The sequence below is a fragment of the Poecilia reticulata genome, chromosome 23 (assembly GCF_904066995.2).
Source record: "Poecilia reticulata chromosome 23, P_reticulata-male-v2, whole genome shotgun sequence".
Classification (NCBI taxonomy): Eukaryota; Metazoa; Chordata; class Actinopteri; order Cyprinodontiformes; family Poeciliidae; genus Poecilia; species Poecilia reticulata.
The window spans coordinates 2,770,990-2,794,108 of NC_088852.1; the positions used below are offsets into that span (position 1 = coordinate 2,770,990).

Here is a 23,119-nt window from a genome sequence, read left to right on the forward strand (position 1 = left end):
ATGGATGGATGGATGGATGGAAGAATAGACGGACGGATGGATGGATGGATGGATGGATGGAAGAATAGACGGACGGACGGATGGACGGATGGACGGATGGATGGATGGATGGATGGATGGATGGATGGATGGATGGATGGACGGATGGACGGATGGATGGACGGACGGATGGATGGATGGACGGATGGATGGATGGATGGATGGATGGATGGATGGATGGATGGATGGATGGATGGATGGATGGATGGATGGAAGAATAGACGGACGGATGGATGGATGGATGGAGGTCTAATTTTTTGGGTGAAACATTTGTTAATCTTCCTTGGAGCCTCTGAGTTTCTCAACGCTGGAATTGGATCTTGCATGTGTAAATGGAGCGACCGGTTCTGACCCATCACCAGTTTAGAGCCCAGAACAGAACCAGCGTCAATCTAGACCCGGAACCACTGCAGCTGAAAAATTCATCCCACCAAACAAAACGTCAACTTTGGTAACAATTCTGATTCCAGACGAAACCTCGATCTTTGGCAGCAAGTTTCCAAACTCCAAATTTGCCCTCCAGGGCAACAACGGGGGCAACTTCCTGTTCCTGTTTGCTTCTGTTTTATCTGAAGGGGGGCAGATTGCTCCTGTAGATGTCAGTCTGAGATTACAGCCTACACACTCACTGCTGAGGTTATATAACACACACACGCACACACGGGACAGTGAAGTGATGCTGGAGGAAACAGGAAGAGGAAATAAGAGGGAGAAAAATCAAAAAGAGAGGAAAATGAGATGATGGAATAAATGGATTGAGGAGGAAAACTGGAAAAATGAATGAGGATGCAGGGAAAGGAAAGGAAAAATTAAACCTGGAGAGTTTGAATGGAGAACGACAGAACAGAAAGAGGTGAAAAGAAATAAAAACAGAAATAAACGAAACAAAAATGAAAAGATGGAGAAAGAAAACTCGCAGAAAAGAAGAATGAAAACAGAAAAACGTTCAGAAAATGTAGTTTTAAAGTTAGAGAGCGACAGCAGGTGAGTGGCGCGCACACACCAACACGCCCACACACACGCACACACAGTGTGAGGGGAAAACATGCAGAAAGCTGCAGAGACTCACCCTGAAGATCAGCGACCAGCTCTCCATGATGGAAAAACTGAACATAAAAAAACAAAACGAGAGATGGAGAGAAGAACCGAGGAGGAGGAGGAGGAGGAGAGGAAGAGGTGATGGAGGATGGAGAGAGGAAGAGGAAGAGAAGGTGGAGTATCCGGAGATGTGGAGGGAGAGAGGAGAAGAAGAAGAAGTGGGAGAGGCAGGACGAGTGGAGGGCTGCTAGGTTCAGCCCACACACTGCCAGCATGACACACACTCTCTGTGGCAGTGCGAGTGTGTGCGTGTGTGTGTGCGTGTGTGTGTGTGCACGTCGTCTCCCACTCCAATGCGTGGGTTAGAAAACACACCTCTCTCTTTCTCTCCCTCTTTTTTTCCGCTGTAAGCTGGAGAGAGAGAGAGAAAGAGAGAGATAGAGGAAGGGGGAGAGAAGCGGAGGAGCGGCCCCGTCGCCATGGCAACGGTGCAACCGGGATTCAGGTTCCAGCCAGCATCAGCATCACAAACACCGGCGGCGGCGGCATCACCATCATGAACCTGATCTGAAGATTTATTCGTCCGAAACTCAAAACGAAATGCTTCAGATTCAAAGATTCTTTCAGCTTCCACCAATCGGATCGCACGTGGCCGGAGTCACGTGACTCAGGGGTGTTTTCCACATGTCAACCCCCCCACAGCCCCATCCTTTCTGCGCTGCAGTGATGAGGTGCCGTACTGTACAACGCCTCCATTCATGCCGCTGCCTGCAGCAACTACAGCGTTCAGACTGAAGGAGCAGAAATTCATCAAAAAGTTCATCTATTCCAGAAACTCAGCTCAAAAATCAAGCTGGTACATTTATTACACCTGATAAAACACAAAATCTCAGAAAATCAGAATATCATTTAAAACCAAAAAACAGATTTTTAAGGCTGAAATGTTACCTGAAAAAGTTAAGTGGAAGGAAAAAATGTGGTAGAAAACAGATAAGAGGACACAGACGACACAGAGATTCAGATCCATTTTCAAGGTAAGTTTTCAAACTTTCCACAGACTAGAGACAAAAACAACACAAAAGAACTGAAAAAAGGCTGTTTCAATTTGCTATGAGATATATATATATATATATATATATATATATATATATATATATATATATATATATGTGTGTGTGTGTGTGTGTGTGTGTGTGTGTGTGTGTGTTCATGTGTAACTATCCAACAGGGGACATGCGTGTCATTTTACACTGACCAACAGGGGACTCACCGTTGAAGAGGGGACATTTTGTAGGTCCCCTCTTGGAAATGACCCTGTTTTAGGGTCAGGGGTTGCAGTTAGGACTAAGGTGTGAATTGACTTTTGGTTAGGGTTAGGAAAAGGGTTAGGTATGTGATGGTTAGGGTTAGGAAAAGGGTTAGGGTTAGGCTGTAGAAATGAATGGAAGTCAATGGAATGTCCCCTGTTGGATAGTAGCGTACGACTGAGTGTGTGTGTGTGTGTGTGTAATGATAATGATCGATTATTAACTATTAAAAATGTCTTGTGAGAATATTCTACAGAGTTTTATGTTTTGAGATGTTTCTCATACACCCTAAACATCTGACTGGCCTCAGATCAAAACACTAATTTACCAAAAAAATTCCCCAATTTCAATAATCTTGTTTAATATATAAAACATAAAACGATCTGGAAGTCACTGAGCCACTACGGACAATAAATATTAATAACCCACACACATCATGTGAAGTAAATAACTTTCCTGTTTACATTTTAAAACACAAAATATACAAAGAAAGTTACAAAAATATTCTCTAAAAATGTTCTGTTTCTCACTCCTGTTCTTTATAACCACTTCAACTAATTAATAATGCAATAAAGCAGGAAATTTATCTTTAATGCTGGTTTAAATATCAAAAACATTTCCGTGTTTTTACCACAGGAATCTTTATTACTGCTTCACAGAAATCTACTTGGACTTTTAGAGCTGAACTGAAATCAGTTTAATAATTTATACAAATGTTTTGGTGCAGTAGCTAAGAAACGCAAAATATAACCTGAGCAAAAGTTAATGAGGTTTAGAGGCTGAAAAGCAAAACGCTGGACAGAATCCAACTACAACTGACAGAGAAAAGGAAAACCATGCAGACAGAAGAAATACAGATTGAAAGAATGACAAAAAGAGAAACAAAAACAGAAACACAGAGAAAACATGGAAAATCAGAAAGAAAATCACAGAAAGACAAACAGAAAAGGAAAACGTCAAAAGTAGAAAAAGACAGAAAGAAAAACAGACACAAAACAGTCAAAGATCGAAAGAATGACCAACAAAAAGACAGAAATAACAGGTGTAAAATCAGAGAGAAAGAAAGGAAGGCAGGAAAAAGAAAAACAGACAGAAAAACCAGCCGAGAAATGTAAAGACAGAAAGAAAGGAAACCAGACAGACAGAAAGAAAGAGACAGAAAACTGGACAGAAAGAACTGAGTTTATATCAGTTCTTGTGTGATCAGATATCAGTGATAGATAATGTCTGATATCTGATCAGAGGCTCAGACTGAAGGAGGTTCAATCATAACTTCTCCTCTTAAACTCCATGTTGGTAAATGAGCCGTTTACTTTCTTTGCTGGCTGCTGTGATGCCTGTCTGAAATGACAGTTTCAGCACAAAGTGAGGGAAACAAACATCCACTCAGACGATCGCTCTGCTGCTGAGGGATCAGACGTGACTCATCAGTTAAACTGTAATCTTCTGCTTCCCTCCTCTACTTCTGCCGATACCGTTTGTAGACGAGAACGGACTTAAAATCTGCTTTTGGTGAATAAACAGCGGGAGCAGATGGAGTTTAAATGTTCTGAATGGGTTTGTCATCCGGTTACATAAGGACGCTCCGCAGCTTCTGCTGCTTCAGACTGCAGCATATTTCTGTGGGATAACATTCCCAATGTGTCAGATTAAAGACTGTAATGATGCAGCGAGCCGGCCAAAAACACAACGAGCCCATGGTCCAATCACAGCTCGGCGTGGAGTACAACCTGATGATGTCATCGAGGAGGAGCCTGTTTACCAGTCGATTAATCAATTAATATTATAAAGAAATATCACATTCTACAGATTTTCCTTTAACCACTTAAACTTTTTCACACAATATTTGAAATTTATTAAATGATTATAGTAAACAAATGATTTGATTCATGTTTTTAAATCAGAAAATAAACATTTTATTGTTTAAATGTACATTAATTGAACCGGATGAAGCTAAAACTAAGTCATATTTACAAAGCGGTGTTTTTATCTTAAATGTGAAATGTATATATATTTTATACAGTTTTCAATTACTGCTCTGAATATTTTAGATTTTTGAGTCTGTATACACCAGTTAGTTAATTGATTAGTAAATTAGTTGATGACTTTCAATAATCGATTTATTGCATTTAATCCAATTAATCGTTGCAACCCTAAAGCAGATCAACACAAAGTAGTGCAGAAATGAAGTGGAGGGAAATTATGTGTCATTTTTAATACTTATGAAGATCTGAAAAGTGTGGTGTGCATTTTATAACCACATCATGTTATAAGCTTATAACTGTTATCTTTGAACATCTAGAGACAGAAAGTTTCATTTCTTCTCTGCAACAGACTGTAGGGAATGTAAGTCTGGACTTTGACTGGGCCATTTGATAAACCGTCCGATTCAATCTCTGGTTATTTGTTCAGGGTGGTTGTCTTCATCCCAGTCTCAGGTTTTCTTACAGGGTCGTCCTGGATTTATCTCCATTTACAAAGTTTTACATGTAGCCCAAAAAGTTAAGTTTCTGTCTCCCAGCGACAAAATATTTTTTTAAATCTTCAATGCATTTGCTATGTCCAGATATTTCCAACTCAAATGCTTTTTGAGAACCTTATGAATGTGATTTAAGACCTATCTATAAAGAAATGTACAAATCTTGTCCAGCCAATTTGCGATACATGCAAAAAGCTAGCTAGGGAATGTTTGGTCTCAGTTTGGTTGAAATAAACTTTGGCGCGGTTTGAATGCATACGCTGATGAAAGCGAACCAGCGACCGCTCCAAAAGCAGAAGGCGAACTATACCACAAGGCATTCTGGGTAAATACAGTCAAAACAGACATGCTAACTAGCGCTAGCTGGAGAAACAGCTTCTGGTCTTTTACCAAAGACAAAAGAGAAATACAACAACTGGGAACATTTGATTACTCTTCATCTTTATTTATATTTCGTGAAGGAGGAAGTTACGCTCAGTGTCTTCTTCAGTGGTTCTTGGTGCAGCACCCTCACAGGTGAGGAGGGGAATATGTTTGGCTGGTTTAACTTGGTGCAGTGTGAAAGGGAACAGACTGAAAATGTTGCTACTTTGTTCCCCAATCAAATCAAATCTACAGGTGGATTTACAGTAAAGGAGACTGGATACAAATGCAAGCCGCACTTCTGAGATTTTCATTTCTAAATAAAAATTGACAACTGTGTACTATGTGTTTTATTTCACAGTTATGCACTACTTTGTGTTTGTGCATAACAAGAAATCTCAAAATAAAATAAAATGTTATGTGGTAACCTTCTGGCTTTTTATATACGAACATGTAGTTTTTTTTCAAGTTGAAACTTTTTCCACCGTGTAGGATGGAAAGCTTTGACGATTGTGGAATTACAGCGCCCCCTGTTGGATCGAAGGTTATCAAACTATAACATTTAAGTAGTCAATTTAGATCGAGATTAATCCAAAAACCTACACAGATTTTAGTTTGCGGTCACTTTCATACAAAAAATGCCCATTAGAAGCTTCAGTTTTAATTATATTTAACCAGATAGTTTTTCAATCTAATTCATTTATTGCAGTTCTACTTTGACTCTGCATCACTTGTTCAAAATTGTATGGCACAACAACAAAACCCCAGCAGGAAGGAGATCATTTTAAATTTCTATTCAGTAGAAATCAAGCTGAATATTTATAAACATGACACAAACTGGAAAAAAATCCAGAATGAATCCAGAAACGTTTATTTAGAAAAAGAAATCCGGACATTATATGAATGTTTCCTCCTAGTTTTTACATATCATCACACATAAAACTAACATTTTATTGAAACTCTTGGCTACTTTGTTCACTGTAATCTGGTTACAATGTAACTGTAATGCTTTAAGCCTCTTTTTGTCCCTGCAGAATCAGGTCCATGTACGCTCCGGTCACCAGATGGTCCTCTGAGACGCCCAGCTGCTCCATCAGCTCCACGGCCACCTGGGAAACAGGAAGCAAAGCAGGTTTTCATCCTCTGGAAACAGGAAGTGTTGCAGCAAAAATGTGCTGAGATTCATCTAATATTTATTTTTAAAAAATCTAAATTTCATGCTGAAGATAATGAACAGCAGGAAAGAGAAATAAAAGCAAGACAAATATCTGAACACATTTCTACAAAAGTAGGAATAATTATTTTAGATGGGCAAACCCACTTAAATCTTTTATACAACATTAGAAATATATTAAAATGTGCATTAAAAAATACATTTTATGGCATAAAATGCAATGAAAAATGTTAACGATTGATCATTTGGAGAAAAAAATGCATGGAAAGCTCGACCTTTTCTGTTTGACTTAACATCTATACAGTGTAGGGCTGATCGATTCATTAATTGATTAGTATTTGGATAGCAAAGGGTGATTAATATGAGATTTTTTTCAGAATTTGAACCAAGTAACTTTTTAGCAAGATACATGAGCTCGTTTTGAGTGAATTATTCCTTAATATTGATGGAAAGGTTCTAGTTTCATTGTCAGATTATTTCACTTAAAACATGGGAAAAATGTCTTGTTATAAGTAAAATAATCTGCCAATGTTTAGGTATTTATTTACTGAAAACAAGCTCATATTTCTTGCTGAAAAGTTCATTCTAAGTTAGTTTGTAATTATTTAAAGTGATCTAAGATATTTGCACTAAAACTAGACCAAAAAATACTTGGTAAGATTTTGTGTTTTGCAAAGTTCTTGAAACCTCTTTGCTTTTATAAATGTTGGGTTACTTTAATAAAGAGAGAGGATCTCTGCTTCTCCCTGCTTTCATCATGTGCTCAATACTCATCCTGCTACATTTTACTTTATTAAATATGAATTCATTTACTGACATGTTTTCTAATTTCTTTTTAAACAAGAATGTAAAAACCTCTAAAAATGGCTCCAAATGTAAAAACCCAGATGTTTTGCTCCATTTACCTGCTGTCCTTCATCGACGCTCTGCTGCGGCCGCATCACCACCTGATAAACAGACACATTCCTCCATCAGCAGGTTCTCATTCCCGTGGCTTTGGTCGATCTGCACACCTGTCTGAGCCGCACCTGTTCATCTCTGACGCACAGCGTAGTCACTCAGCACCTCCTCTCCCTGTCGCTGCTATAGTTACCGTGGAAACGCTCGCAACGCTTCGATGACAAAAGGTTTTTCTGATCCAGTAGCAAAATGAGTAGAGTACGCAAAAATTGTACTCAAGTAAGAGAAGCGCTACTTCAGCGTATTTTTACTCAAGTAAAAAAAAAAAAAGTATTTGGTAAAAAGTATTGAATAACTGATCAAATTATCAATCATTTAATATTTAGAAATTACATCATCAGATGGACCAAAATACAAAATTAAGTGGAAATTTTAGTATTTTAAGGTGATAATTTATATAAGCAACAAAAAATAACAAAATCAGGTAAAATAATTTTTTTACAAATCACTTTGTTTCAGGAAAAAACTTATGAAACTTTAACAAAAACTGCAGGTGTGTGTCTGTGTCTGGTGAATTTCAGGTTAAAACATGTTAGTTTTTCATTCAGTGGGTAGAAAAACCAGTAATTTTACTCAAGTATAAGTATATTAATAAAATGACTCAAGTAAAAGTGAAAGTACAGCGTAGTAAAAATAATCCTAAAATAAAATTTAAAAAATTAAATTACACAAGTAAATGTTAACTAGTTACTACCGAACTCTGTTCAGTAGTTTGATTCTTGCAGCTTGAAAACTGATTGGACAGTTTAACTGAGTCGTTGTGTTTTAAATCAGCAGTGTGTTTGCGTGTGTGTGTGCGTGTGTGTGTGCGTGTGTGTGTGTGTGTGTATGTGTGTATGTGTGTGCGCGCGCTGACCTCCAGCTCCATGAAGTGTCCCAGTCCCTCCACTGTGTCCAGGTGGACTCTTGTCTGGCCAATCAGGAACAGCCGCCGCTCCTTCCGGACTTCACCTTTAACCCCGAGCGCGTCCGACAGCACAACCTGCAGACACACATCGTTACTCATCATCATCGCCTCCATGTTTACGTTGTAAGGGGGCGGAGCTTCACCTTCAGGCCCAGCGGGTCGCTGGTTGGGCTGATGGAGTAGCGAGACAGTTTGGGCCCATCGGTGTCTGGACGCTCGTAGAAGATCAGCTGACCCGATCCGTTCTGAAACAAACAGAAACTCAGCGTTTTTCTCCCTCTTTACACTCCAAAAACTCAAAATCTGACCAAGTATTTTTGGTCTTGCAGAACTAACTTGCAAGTAGCTTTTTAGCTTGTTTTAACTAAATAATTCCTTAATATTCAATGAAAACGCACTAGTTCCATTGATATATCACGATATTTTTGCCATGTTATAAGTGAAATATATTTTCTTACCATTTTATTGCTTTTAAAATACAGTCAAGATCCACAAAATGTGGCTTTTGACAAAATAATCTCAGTTAAAAATTATTTCTACAAAATACTGACAAAAAATATTGAAATGTTAAATTAGTAATCGCTTAAATATTCCCTACTTTGAAGTCACAGAGCTAGTTCAACAGAGGTCCAGTCAACACTGGTCTATAAATCTTACCTAATTTATAGACCAAAAATACTTGAACTATTATAACTCTTTAATATCATTAAGTAGTTACTGACTTAAAACAAGCTCTTATATCTTGCTGGAAAGTTAATTGTAAGTTAATTTTGTCTTATTTCAAGTTTACCAAGATACTTGCACTAGAAACTGAACCAAACACAGTAAGATTTTGTGTTTTGCAGTGTACAGAGCTGCATTTCAGTATTGGTCTGTAATTTCCTCCCATTTTTCTTCTAAACTGGTTCAAAACCAGTCTGAAACCAGTCTGGGTGCACTGCACAGATAAACAGATTTTTACCGAGCTACTCTGGTTCTGCTCGTACCATGAAGTCCCGCAGCTTCAGTCGTCCTTGGCTGCAGTTGAAGAAAGTATCGTGCTGGCGTATTATCGTGCCCTCTGACTGGCTGAGCTGGGCGGCCATCTTGGCAAACTCCTCGAGGTCGCTCACTTTGGCCTTGATCTCCACGTTGGACGGCATGGCTCTACTGAGCATGTGCAGAACAGACAGAAAATGAAACCTCAGACTGATGCTCATTGCCAACCTGATTCAGAAACGCATCAGTTTCTGAATCGACATTTCAGAAATCTATACAAAACAAAAAACAACTAATATTTGAGTAATTACAAAACAACTGTATTGTGTCTAAATAAATATCAGCCAAAATCAGGTCAGGAAGGTAACAACTCCAGGCATTTCTGTCTTTCCTGTATGGGTTTGTTTTAAAATGTAGATTTTCTAGGTTTTTAAAACACATTTTCTGAGATCAAAACATCTTAAACTGTTTGTTAATGATATATATATATTATGTTTTTATTTCTCAGTAGTATTCCAGAAAGATAAAGAATATTTTTAAAAGTAGCTAATCTAAGTAAAGTTTAGTTGTAATAGAAAAGGAAGAAGTGTAAATGCTACCATCTGCGGGTCTTGAATGAGATTAGGTCGGCACTTATTTACAGTTCTCTTTGACATCTGATTTTCTGATTCTGATTCAGCAAAATGTTCGGTTTTGTCTTTCAACACATAAGAAAAAAATTGCTCATGGTAGTAAAATACAAATCAAAGAATCAATGAGTTTTTCCAGTTTGGATGCATTAACAAAAAAGAAAAAAAAAATCAATAAAAAATTGTAGCATTTGTCAGCTAATTGTGGATCAAAGAAAAATTGGCCATTTTTCTGGTCTATTGATTTGTTCATTCTCTATAATTTTAACCTATTGATTCTGAAGCAATAACTACAAGATGCAGAAGTAATGTCAAATTTACTTGCATACATTTGAAGATCATTTTAAGTAAATATTAAACTGCCCTTGCCTGTTGTGACGTCACCCAAACTATAGTTCTACCGCATCCAGTTTGTGTTTTATTTAATTCTGACCAGATTTGCTTCGTAACTCAACATAAATGTTTTATTTTTCCACTGTACGTACATGTAAATCTGGTCTTTTTCCAAGTTTATTTCTCCTTTCACAGAGCTTCTAATTACAAGTTTGTAATTTGTTTCATAGTTTTAACCTGAAAAATAAAATGTTAAAGCTAAAGTTAATAATTATACATTTATCATTTTAAGTAACTAATTTAACGATAGATTTATTCATCTATCGCACAGGTAGCAGATGAAATGAAAACGCCAGATTTTCTCACTAAAATACAGCTAAACGTCGAATTTAAAACAAAGATGGCGACCTAACGATTAGTTTGACGAAGTTATAAAGGGATAGAGAGCACAAAAAGGTTAAATAAACGATGATTTAATGAAAAAGTTAGTTTGTTTAAAGGTTTTATTCACATTTAGTGTTCCTACCTGCATGTGCTTCCGCAGCTGCTTTTTAGCGTCTAATCAACGCTTGATTTTACCGCGGGATGCTGCCTCCTCCGGCTGGGAGCGGCGGCGCAGACCTGAGATCAGCTCCCTGCGAAACGGAAGGCAGAGACGCCTCGTCTCTGCCTTCCGAGACGAGACCAAACTGACCGGAGAACAGCGCTGAGGATTGACTCCAAATGCGTCTATCTGCGTCACTTCCTGCAACGGATCGAGTAAAGATAAAACATAATAAGATGTCTCACTCCTCAAATATTTACAACTGCTTTTTCAAAAATAAAATGATCAAATTAGGCTCATTAGGTTGGTGTATAAAGTTAATCATTTTGATTTTATTTGATATTATAGAGTTGGTGATACAGATTTTAATCATATTTGTCTCCATCACAATTAACTAATCCTCATTCCATATTATAGTAGGTCTTTTTGTCGTCTTTGTAAAATAATATTTTGAAAACTGCTCTTTGAATTTATGCAGCTACTCGTTGTCTAATATTAAATTTAGTTTGTTGACCTGGAACATGATGTTGTGTCAGTTTTTAAAAATATATGTGAATGGACAAAATTTTTTAGGCACTGTAACAACAAGTACTCAAAAATCATAGATATAATGGAAAAACTTTATATTTTTCCTCCCTCATTCTAGAAAGTGAAACTCATCTATTAAATACTGCAAACTTATGGCACACAATAAACTATCTTATAATTAACTCTAATTTCAATATTATTTTGCTATAGTCTATTCATACAAAGTTGAGTGAAAGGGGAAAAGTGGTCAAGTCGAAAGTCAACAGTCATGTAATATTTACATGTTGGATTTTTTGTTTTTGTTTTTTTGAGAAATTGAATTTTGAATTTATGAGGTGTGCTCACAGAAACATTACTCTGTTTCAAGCTGTCCCAGTCTCTGCTCTTTGGGGCCAGAGGTGTCTTTTGTTGTTTTGCTCCTCATAGTAACATGATCTGTGAAGCCTTTTGCTGGGCTAATGCGTCATCAGACATCTTTACGACCTTTCACCTTTTGTTCAACAATTTCCCTGTCAGTTTCATTTCTTTACTTCTAAAACCAAACCAGAGAACGAGGGCCACTGGAAAAAATAATAGAATTCTGACTTTTTTCTCAGAATTTTAGCTTTTTTCTCAGAATTTTAACTTTTTTCTCAGAATTTTAACTTTTTTCTCAGAATTTTAACTTTTTCTCAGAATTGACTTTCTTGCAGTATTCTTTTTATTCTCAATATTCTGACTTTTTTTTCAGAATTTTGTTCATTTTTCTCAGAATTTTATTTTCTCAGAATTTTGACTATTTTCCCTCAGAATTCTTACCTTTGATCTCAGAAGATTAAAGTCAGAATTTTAAGAAAAAAAATTCAGAATTCTTGTTTTTCTGGAGCTTAATCTTCTTCCATTCAGAGCTGTAACAAGTGCCAGAAGATAAAACACGGACAGCTGCTGTTCTTCAAATAACCACTAGATGATGGTAAATTACAATTAGAAAAATGAACAAATTAAAGCTAAAACATGTTTTATATTTAAAACATCAGGTTAGCTTAAGCTTGTGATTAAATATTTCCCTTTTGCAGGTTAAGTAAAGCCACTGCCTCTAGCTTTCATCTATTTTCTGCCACTGACTGTGTTTCTGTTTTTGCACGTTTACCTCCACAGCTGTCTATGCCAACACACACTGCTGAAACATGACCACATTTAGCCCAGCGGCTCATCAATATAACCCACAGTGTGTGTGTGTTTGTGTGTGTGTGCTCACTTGCATTACTGGGCAACTGGACAGCATCATGATGAAGAGAAACAGGAGCGAGAGAGAAGGGGTTGGGTTGGAGCAAAAACAAATCTGGACAGCAGCCTGATGGAAAGCAGCTCTGAAACGGAACTGAAGATGATTGTTTGGATTAATTTTGCTGCAGCAGTTTCAAGTAAACAGGAGATAAGAGTCATGAGAAGGTAGTGGGAGCGTCAAAGCCCTGTGGATTCAGGTTGCCGTCTCAGGATGACCGTCACTTATTCCAGTAAAGTAGCCAACGCCACCTTCCTGAGTTTCCACCGGCTGCTGCTGCGCTGGAAGGGGAGCATCTACAAGCTGCTGTACCGGGAGTTCATCCTGTTTGCTCTGCTCTACACCGTCCTCAGCCTCGTTTACAGGTCACACACTCCAAAAACTAATTACACACTTTAAAAAGACGAAATAAACTGTCATAAAAGCATAAAAGCAATATTGTGTTTGCATTGTAGCTGTGTGCTTGTTTAATAAGCTTTAGTTAGGGTCCAAAGTCTCTGTCAGGTTTATTTTGTCGGTCAGATGATGAAATGTAAGGAAATCTAGGAAAGTATGGAAATTTCTTGATCTTGTGAAATATCTAGATCATCCTCTGCTGATTGGCTGCAGTATCTCATAAGCCCCGCCCATTCCGCGTTCAAATATTTTACGAAAGACCTAAACAAATGATCAAAAAAGTAGTTGTATTCATGAAACTGGTTTAAATTTCTTCATGTCACAATTTGAGTTTTCAAAGATTTTAAACAATTTTCTGAAAAGTGTGGCATGCATTTGTATTGATAAATTATTACAATGATTTTAACACATTAAAAATCATAATTAATGCAATTAGTTGTTGTTTTTTGAATATACAAAAAGTTCAGGAACTTTTGTATTCATACGTTTCTGGTATGTCAGTAAATCTGTCGCACAAGTGACATCCGTTAACAGCCGCTGCACTTTGGGCTCATTTTTGCTTCTAAAATCGATCTGATTGGACACTCAAAAAAACTATTGTTGTGTTCAAGTTGTGCTGACAGAAGTTAGCCTATTAGTGAAGCTATTCAGGCATAAAATAGCATCTCAATGCTAAACATGTAGCAGCAGCACTGACGTCCCCAATGCTAATATTAGCATCCACATTTCTAAAGACGTTCCATGAAAGTTCAGAGGTTCATAAAACACTTTGCACCAAACTGATGGCTAACGATAACAGATTAAACATATTACATGTACTTGATCTTGAACTCAAACTTTAATTTTAATAGGAAGTGAGATCTTTAAAATCTTCAGATTATTTTGTATTTAAAAAGAGTTTCTCTACAATAAATCATATAGTTTGCTAAATTATCGAAGGAAAACTGGCAGCACAAACACCCTGCAACAAACCCGTCTTCCTTTGTCTCAGTTCATTTGTTGTCTTAGTTCAACAAATGTTTCTGTTTTTGTCCTGATGGCGTCTTCTCCATCCTGCAGACTCGTCCTCTCAGAGCAGCAGAAGAGATTATTTGAGAAACTTTCCATTTACTGCGACAGATACGCCGAGCAGATCCCCGTCACCTTCGTCCTGGGTATATTTTTGGTTCCAAAAATCAATTTTATAGGGAGTTTTATTAATATAATATACCATATATGTTTATAATGTTTGCATTTTCCATACAGATAGCATTTTAAAATAAATGATTTCTTCTTTCTTTCTAAATATTGACAATTACAAGCTATATTTTTGGCTTTCTATGGGTTTTTATGTCCTTCTTTATTAATTTGGTCATTATTATTTTTGTATATGTGGATTAAATGTGGAAGTTAGCAACATCTTGAGTCAATTTAAGTCAGTAAGACTATTAGAAATATTTCTGCTCAAATACGGACATCAATTTCATCTGAGTTGTTGGACATCTTGTTCCACAAGAATGAAAAATTGGGACAAAATCTGAAATTTATCAGCATGTTTTGTGTTTCCAGAGATGGCAGAGCCAAGCAGAGACTGATGGGTTTTTGGTTGCCTCATTAGCAGAGTACTAATGGAAACAAATCATTAAGGAGGACAGAAAACTAAAAGCAGGATGAGTTTTCCTCGTTTTTATCCAAACTCATTCACTCTGGCACTGTGGATACAACATGGATGCTTTAGTCAAAATAAGTTTTTAGGTGGCTGCTACAAATGAATAAAAACATGATTAGTATTCTTCATACTCTAAAAAAATGTTAAATATGTTCTACTTTTGAGACAGGATGTAGAATCTGAGTATTCTTTGTATTTTTTAGGTTTTTATGTCACTTTGGTGGTAAATCGTTGGTGGAATCAGTTCCTTAATCTTCCTTGGACAGACAGACTGATGTTCCTCATCTCCAGGTAAGTAAAGGTGCGCTCACACCAACCATGTTTAGTCCACTTTAATGAAAGTCCAGTTTGTTTGTCTATGAATCTGGTTCATTTGGGGAGGTGTGAATGAAAAATTTTACCAAAAAAGCTAATTCTGGTCCGTCTACAAGCCTCGGTCTGGGTCAGCTGAAGTGGACTCTGGTTAGCAACATCTTGAGTAAATTTTAAGTGAGTAAGACTTAAAATTTGGTTCAAATGCATGCATTTCAAATTTGTCTGGACAAATACAACCAAAACAAACATGAGAAACCAGCGCTAGTGGGAGAAATGGCTCCTGGTCTTTTACCAAAAACAGAAGAGAAATCCTCCAACTGCTAAAATCTGACGCCACTCGTTTTTTGTTTACATTTTGTATAGAAGGAAGTTGCTCTCAGTGTCTTCAAAGGTTTTCAAATTGTTTCCTTGAGTGGTTCTTGGTGCAGCGCCCCCACATGGCAGTTATTTCACTTCATTGTGTTTGTTTTCTTTGCTTCCTTTAGTTGTGTTCAGGGTAAAGATGAATACGGACGCCTTCTCCGCCGGACGCTGGTACGCTACGTCAACCTGACATCGCTGCTCATCTTCCGCTCCGTCAGTACGGCCGTCTGCAAGCGATTCCCAACCATCGATCATGTGGTTGAGGCAGGTGAGAGGCGATTTGTTTGGATTTTTAATGTATGAGTCCAAACTCAAAGTGGTGAATGACAGATGCAGGGTTGCATCTTTCCTGGTTCTGTCTGTCCCTGAAGAGGCATTTGAGATCGACTCGTTAATGGCTAGTTAGAGCAGGACTGTGAGCAACAGATTGAATTAAGAGTTAAAATCTCAGAGGCTCCACAACATAAAGAAAATTCAAATAAGTCTGTTGATTTTATAATTAAGTTTCGAATAAGAGGTTGATTCTCTTTTCAAGTTTAACCAAAACATCAACGTCCAAAGGAGAAAGTCTGATTAATGCGTCCTTTCATCGGCAGGTTTCATGACTCCTGAGGAGAGGAAGGTGTTTGAGAACGTCCGTTCTCCTCACCTGAAGTACTGGATACCTGTTGTCTGGTTCTCCAACCTGGCATCTAAAGCCCGGCAGGAAGGACGCATCCAAGACAGCATCGACCTGCAGAATATTCTGAACGTGAGATGAGCACTCTATCAGAGCGTCAGTTGAGCTTTTGATAACTTTTAATCTCCAACGCTTTAAGGGCATAATCACGTAAATATTTATATATAAAGCCAATAGCTCAAAATTCCCAAAGGTTTGTTAAAGTTTGACATATATAAAAAGTGAGTAACATCCAAAAATGACCGTTTGGTCCAAAATGGCCGACTTCCTGTTGGGTTTAGGGCATATCTTTTCAGAGGATTGTGCCAATATACCAAATATCAGCTCTCTATCTCACGTTAGGAGTTCTGTAGAGCCGTTTAGCTATGTCCCTTTTTAAATCTACTAAGTCATTAAAATTTCACTCGGGATAAATTTGGGCAAAACCTTTGAGTTTTTAAATACTTTTAAATTTCCAGAATGTCACTTCTTTTCTGTCAAGAATAATATTAAGACACATTTGTATTAAAATAGATTTTTGCTGCATGTTCTTCATCATAATAATGTTAAATATAATCAGTAATTATTTAAATAATTACTTCATGTCTTTTGATCCAATTAGTGCGATTTGCAAAAGTAAAACTAGAAAACAGAAATTAATTTACATCTGTTTAAGAGAATCATTCTTGCTAAATCTGCTAGAAACCACAGAGCCCAGCACATACACAGATCCATAAAGAAATAACTGTTATAAAGTATTTAATTGTAAACCTTATAATCCCATAAACTTGCTAAATTCCTTTATAATTCAGCTAAAACTATAAATAAGTGGCTCGAAGACGTTACAAAAAAGCTACTTTTCACTAATGTCTGAAATCATAAGAAATAAAATGCTTATTTTCCAATTTGCACAAATTTACTCTACAAAAAGTACCAACATGCAGAATTAAATGTTTTTAAGTTCTTCGTTTAAACCAAATATTAAAGTCTTACCTGGATTTTAAAAACTTTTCCAAAATGTAATTTGAAAACATTATTTTTGAGATAAAAAGCTCTACTGCAATCACAAACCCATTTATATCCCACTTAGTGACCACAGAAACCAGAAATGTGGGTATAATATGACACGGGGTTTGCTCCAGAGGGACGGATGACGCCGTTTTTCCATTTACTGTATCAGCTTACAGAAATCTGAGGTCTGTAGCTGGTGACAAACAGCTGCTTCCTGTCTGTGCTCAGGAGATGAATCTGTTCAGGACGTGGTGTGCGACTCTTTTCGGCTATGACTGGGTCGGCGTCCCGCTGGTTTATACGCAGGTCAGTCCTGAAAAACGGATGCAGCTCGTGTAATCTCATCAGGGGTAATCACTGTAACCAAATCAGAGCTCTGGGTGGGATGAACTGTTTGTGAAATCCGTCTTTCTGTCTTCAGGTCGTCACTCTTGCCGTCTACACCTTCTTCTTCGCTTGTCTAATTGGTCGGCAGTTCCTCGACCCTACTCAGGGTCACCCCGGCCACGACCTCGACCTTTACATCCCCATCTTCACCCTGCTGCAGTTTTTTTTCTACTGTGGCTGGCTTAAGGTTTGATAACAATTCCTTAGCAACAGGTTGTAAAAATAACATTGAATCTGTGAATGTAAAGTAAGCGAAAAGTTTTAAAACTAAGAAAACAGAATTAAAATATGCAAGATTTGCTAATCATGCTAAGAAGCTAGTTAGGGTTAGCGCAAAAATTAGTGCGCTAAACCTAAAACACTAATTGTAAACATTTCTTCTAAAATCATATTTAATGAAAGCTAATGCTAAAGCGCAAAATTACGCTTCTCAACAGGCTCAAATTTTTCATTACACACCTACCCAAGTCGTTTTCGCTTCATAAAGTTAGCTTAGCTTATTAGTGTAATTGTGCCCACTGCTACTGTACATTAATCTGCACAATAATGTAAAGCTGTGGTGTTGAGATTTTTTGCAAATGTCACAAAGAAGTTTAAATGCCCAGATGCTACAGCCTGGTTCTAGGCTTTCATACAACTTTAAAGTAAATAGATTAAAAAAAAGATGGAACTAGCTTTGATCTCTCAGTTTTCAGGACAAGAGAAGCCAAAAAACAACAAGAAAAAGTTTGTTATAAGTCTGAAATCAAGTGATATTTGTATTTTCTCAGGTAGCAGAGCAACTGATTAACCCATTTGGAGAAGATGACGATGACTTTGAGGTCAACTGGATCATTGACAGAAACCTTCAGGTCAGCAACTTAAATTTTTTTTAAATAATCTCTTATTTCCTGCCCAGTAGGTGGCGGCATTTGTCTTTATTTTACTAATAATGTCTATCGGAAACGCGACTACAAGCAGCTAGTGATGTCGGTGGATTATTATGTGATGTTAGCGGCTCAGAACAACATGTTTATGTTAGCTGTAGCTTTATAACAATGACCACATTAATGTTTCTCCAATTTAACACTCTATTAAATTACTTTGACTCATTTAAAAAAACAAAATAAGCGTGACTTACCTCCGACAATTTCTCGCTGCTAAGCTAGCGGCTACGTTACAAGGACACTTCCTGCTAAGAATATCAAAATAAAAGCGCTTCAAGTTCAGTTCAGTCAGATTTATTTACGTTCTTGAACAATTTGTCTTGTTCATTATGTTGCAATTTGTACCTTAAATTTGAAGATTTGCATATTTAGAACTGAGAACACAAGTTTTAAATCTGGATTTTACCAAAATTCAAAATTAACCAAATTATTTATTATTCAGCATAAATGCACATTTTTATGGGTGAATCTCAAATCTGACCAGTTCTCTAATATAAATTAACCTTTAGCAGATTTTTTTTAGGTAAATAAGTTATTAAAACAGGAAAACAAAAACTTTCAAGAAATATTAAACGGAATTTATTAAATGTTAATGTAGTAATCCAGGCCTTAGGACAAATAGTAGCTTTTGATTGCTAACTAAGGAGCTAAAGTGACATTAAGTTTGTTAAAAAAAGAACAAAAAGTAAAACTGAAAAATTATTTTGAAACTGCAAAAAAAGTTTGAAACTAAAACATAAAAGTTTTGTAACTGGACAAAATGATACTGAAAATAAATATCTGAATCTGAAAAAAAGGAGATGACATTTTTAAAACAATGTTCAAAACTAATTTTCAGACTCAAGTTTTATTTCAGTTTCAATTTTTGTCTTTATGGCCCCAATTTAGCTCCATAGTAACGTACTTAGATAAATAACTTAACATCTCAACATTGTCTACAAGACTTAGATAGGAGTTACTTTCCAACTACATCCCAGTTTAAAGTTTGAAAATATACCAGAACTAATCCGTTTAAATATTTTAATAATATTTAAATTAACTCTAAACTAAAAATAGACACCAATAGCTATTTATAATAGGACAAACCCATGTTTACAAAGTTATCAAAATAAATTAGATTACTTGGCATTGTCTCTGGATTACTACTTGGTTTTTTTCTTTTTACTTTTTTTGGAAACGGTTTTGTAATAAACTTTTTTTCTGAAATTAATTTTAGAAACTAAACAGTTTTATTTAATCTGGAACATGAAAAAATATGTGCATTTGTGAATAATCTAAACTTCCTGGAAAGGAGAAAACCTTCTGGTTCAGCTTTGGTTGTGGCTCACCTGTTCCTCCAGGTGTCTCTGCTGGCGGTGGACGAGATGCACATGAACCTTCCTCACATGACCAAAGACGTTTACTGGAACGACAGCGACGCTCGTCCGCCGTACACCCTGGCTGCTGCAGACTACTGCATCCCCTCGTTCCTCGGATCCACCACTGACATGGGGTCAAACTTACCTTCATTCATTATGGTTATGCGTTGATTTGGAGAATAAGTGAGTTTATTTGCATCATTTTTAATAAGGTTTATGTGCATGATTTTTGCAGACTTTCTGACATCCTGCAGCTTGACGAATGTGAGGTTTCAGACGGTCGACCACAGCAGCAGGAGCCTCTGCTGACTCGACGGCAAGAGTCGGTAAAGCTGCACCTTATCATATTTTGCATCTTTTTAATGATTTTACCCTAATATTAGGAGAGTAGAGCAAATATAAGAACAGGAATGTGACAAAATGTGTATTATTCTAACACATTTAAGCCTTAATGGAAAAAAACAAAAAGAAAAAAGACAAAAGAAAATGCAATCTTTTCAAATTTAATTTCCGCTGAGGAATAAATTAGGACAACCTCACATCTATACCTAATTAAATATAAAACAAAATAAAAAAATAGGTGGATAACATCTAGAGAGCATAAATAAACCACCATTAATGTTTAGTTCATGATTCTTTATGGATTTAAAAAGGCCTTCAAATAATTTTAAAGCAACCAGAAAACAGTCAAGAGTCTCAATATCTGTTTATGATAGCAGACCTTTGTAGGTAGAGAGAAATGTGTAAATTAATGGCAAAAAAGAAAAATATTCTAAATTACATTTTTTTAAAAAAAAGCTGAGCTCCAAAAAGTAAAAATTTTCTGGAAAACACAATAAAAATTTGCGACTAAATTCAGAAGTTTTCAAGAAAAATCATAGAAATTTCTGAGTTTCAAAGTCAAAAATGTTTGAAATTGAAATTTTAAAAAATTCGACTTTCCATGATCTTTAAAAAAAATTCTGAGATTAATCTCAAAATGTCACTTTTTTCTGTTTTTTTTGGTATTTTGGTGGAAATTTACTCTAAGCCCTAATTCGCTGTTGAAAGTTATCTAGAAGGAGACTTTCTATTCTTAATTAGGACAACATTGTCACACACAAAGTAAAAATCTTCTTACAACAGCAAATTCTGGCTTCAACACAAAGTATTTGTCTTTAAATATCCAGGTTTTCTGTATCAGCTTTCAAGAACCAGTAACTTTTACTCAAAACAAGATTTTGATGGACCTGGAATAATTTACACAACAATCTAAATAGTTTTTTGTTGTTGTTTACTTAAAACACCAATGCTTTATTGTTAAGCAGGTAAAATAACTTCCTTTTTGGTTCTAAAGTCCTTTTGACTCAACAATTTTGGTCCAAAAAGTTTTAATACCCCTGATCTATGCTTGTGCTGCTTTTGCCTACCAAGATGGCGGTTCAGTGGTGAGGATCACTTCCTGTTCAGACTTGTGGGGACTGAATAATTTCATGTGATTGTTGTTTGGTGTTTTCAGGTTCTGGGTCGAGTCCGACGCCTGCTCAGTGTTCAGGAGCCTCCTGACCTCCGACATCCTCGACCCGTCTTCAAGCGGCACAGCAGCGACGCAACCAGCAGCTTCTTCCTGGACTTCAGGTATCGGCGCCTTTATAGTAATATGCTGATGTTTCACATGTTTTAATTTTTTTGGTAAAACTCTGTCAGGGGGAACGCAGGTTCGGCGGACATGGTCCCACCCTGTTCCTTAGCCATCCCTCCATCGTCTCTGGACACCCTGTCCACCTTAAGGGAGGTCAACAGCAACCCGCCGTCACCTGAGAGTTCATCCTCCGTTGTTTTCCCGCGGCTGGTTGTCAGCCCGCCATTGTTCTCTGATGCCTGTCACAACGGGGAGTCTTTTGGGAAACATCAGAACGGTCTGGATCTCTCCCCAACTGAGGGACAACCAAACGTGGAAACTACAAGGTGACCATTGATTCGGCTGCTGTAGACGTCTTCTGGTTTCACATTTTAGCGTTTCAGATCCACAAGAATCTAAAGAGGTCACCCAAACCAACATGGGCCAATGAGGAGAAGCAATTGCTCACCTCGTTAAGTCAAGAATTGATTGCATCTAATGTCACCAAAGTCTGGCTAATCAAGAAAATCACATGAATACAGCAGGAAGTAGGCGAAAAGATTTTTAAAATAACCGCATCATGTTCTCCTCTAAAATCCCAAAACAGGTCAGATGGTTATTTTGGTATATTAAGGACAAAAATGACTAATTAATATAAGTAACAAAAAATAACTAAATCAGGCAAAAGAAACATTCTCTAAATAAGTTTTTCAATATCTTATTGCTCCAGCTTGTTCTATTTTCAGTATTTCTAGGACCGACTCCATTTGTTGTTCCCCAACTCAACTTGGACCGAAGGAGTTCCGCTGGACGACGGTCACCGTGAAGACCCGGCCGCCAACCAGGCCGCGGGGCCGGCAGTTCTCCCTGCAGTTCTCCCGGCAGAGCTCCAAGGCGTCGATCCGCAGCCTGCCGAGTCCGAAAGGGCTGGGGCGCCGGAGAAGAGGCCTGGGTCGGCATCAGTCCCGCAGGTCGCCCAGTCCGACCGCCAACACGCTCCAACTGCCGGAACCGGATTACGACGGCGAATTCCAGGGAACGGCGGGAAACGAGGACAACGAGGAGGAGGAAACGGACCAGGACGACGAGCTCAAAGACGCAAAATCCCAGCAGTAAAGTTTGGATTAGAACAGAGAAAATGGAGAATATTTGTGTTTTTTAAACACTGATCTCATTAAGAGAATTTGAGGAAAGGAAGAGTAATAAAATACAAGAGATGGCAGTAGTGCAACACTGATGGATGCAAGCTGCCGTCAAAAACCGAAGAAGAAGAAAACAGAGGCAGCTGGATTCTGGTTGTTCGAGGCACTAAACGTGGTTTTGGTCCAAATCCTGAGCTAAAAACACGGACCTGGTAACTTCCAAAGATTTATTTCAGTCAGGAGTTTGGGTTTGGTTAGCCACAGTTTTTTGTTCGAGGTGGATCTACTGCATTTCTTACCAATTTTCCGAATTGGGTCTTGATGGGTACAACGGGGTACTGGGGCCAATTTAGGTAGAAAAGAAAGGAGCACATTTCCACCAAAAAAAAAAAAAAATCTAGAAAAATTTAATTTCCAACTCAGAACCTGATTTTTCTAGAAAGTTTCTGAGATTAATCTATAAGTTTTTTTTTTCTCAAACGTTAAACTTTTCAAGATTTTTTTTTTTTTTTTACGATTCTAAGATTAATTACAAACTTTGAATTTTTTTCTTGCAAATTTTCAACTTTTCAAACTCATAAATTTCCATGCTTTTTGCATAAATTTCAAAGTTTTTTACTGTAAATGTTCTCCTTTTCTCGATCTAAAATGGCCGTCTGATGGGTCATGTTGAAGTTGCACTAAAATAAAAACAAAAGTAAACAAGCCAAATGTATCAGAAATTGGTGATCAACATAAAATGAACAAAGCATAAAAAGTAAACAATACAAGA

General features: G+C 37.2%; 3 protein-coding genes across 11 annotated transcripts in view; 1 reads left to right on the forward strand and 2 right to left on the reverse strand.

Annotated features, from left to right (window-relative positions):
- The window catches only part of shank3b (SH3 and multiple ankyrin repeat domains 3b), a 50,072-nt gene extending 47,947 nt beyond the window's left edge, over positions 1–2,125 (reverse strand). For 6 of the 7 annotated variants that reach the window (XM_081603709.1, XM_081603708.1, XM_081603704.1 and 3 more), the window contains exon 1: positions 1,109–2,123. The gene's annotated coding sequence lies outside the window, so the exon portion shown is untranslated. Of the gene's footprint in view, positions 1–1,108 lie in introns of all 7 variants that reach the window. The other variant, XM_081603699.1, reaches the window with a different exon arrangement.
- A 3,949-nt stretch (positions 2,126–6,074) lies between these two features.
- LOC145550133 (uncharacterized) lies at positions 6,075–10,875 on the reverse strand. Of its 3 annotated transcripts, XR_014085989.1 has the most exons (7): positions 10,734–10,875; positions 9,254–9,416; positions 8,411–8,512; positions 8,217–8,342; positions 7,429–7,533; positions 7,306–7,347; positions 6,197–6,335 (listed from the first exon to the last, which is right to left on the reverse strand). XR_014085989.1 is itself a non-coding variant. In XM_081603718.1 (6 exons), exons 2-6 carry the CDS (start codon positions 9,407–9,409, stop codon positions 6,237–6,239), a joined length of 525 nt encoding a protein of 174 aa, XP_081459844.1. In that variant the 5' UTR covers positions 9,410–9,413; positions 10,734–10,874; the 3' UTR covers positions 6,075–6,236. The 3 variants fall into 3 exon arrangements, 2 of the variants coding, with proteins under 2 accessions (XP_081459844.1, XP_081459843.1); XM_081603718.1 differs by lacking the exon at positions 7,429–7,533 and having other exon boundaries at positions 6,075–6,335; positions 9,254–9,413; positions 10,734–10,874; XM_081603717.1 differs by lacking the exon at positions 7,429–7,533 and having other exon boundaries at positions 6,075–6,335; positions 10,734–10,874.
- A 1,624-nt stretch (positions 10,876–12,499) lies between these two features.
- LOC103459336 (bestrophin-3) lies at positions 12,500–23,058 on the forward strand. Its single transcript, XM_008400833.3, has 13 exons — positions 12,500–12,908; positions 13,999–14,093; positions 14,791–14,878; positions 15,388–15,533; positions 15,862–16,016; positions 17,163–17,240; positions 17,356–17,508; positions 18,092–18,172; positions 19,588–19,739; positions 19,841–19,931; positions 21,104–21,222; positions 21,292–21,552; positions 21,952–23,058. Exons 1-13 carry the CDS (start codon positions 12,757–12,759, stop codon positions 22,319–22,321), a joined length of 1,941 nt encoding a protein of 646 aa, XP_008399055.1. The 5' UTR covers positions 12,500–12,756; the 3' UTR covers positions 22,322–23,058.
- The last annotated feature ends 61 nt before the right edge of the window (positions 23,059–23,119 follow it).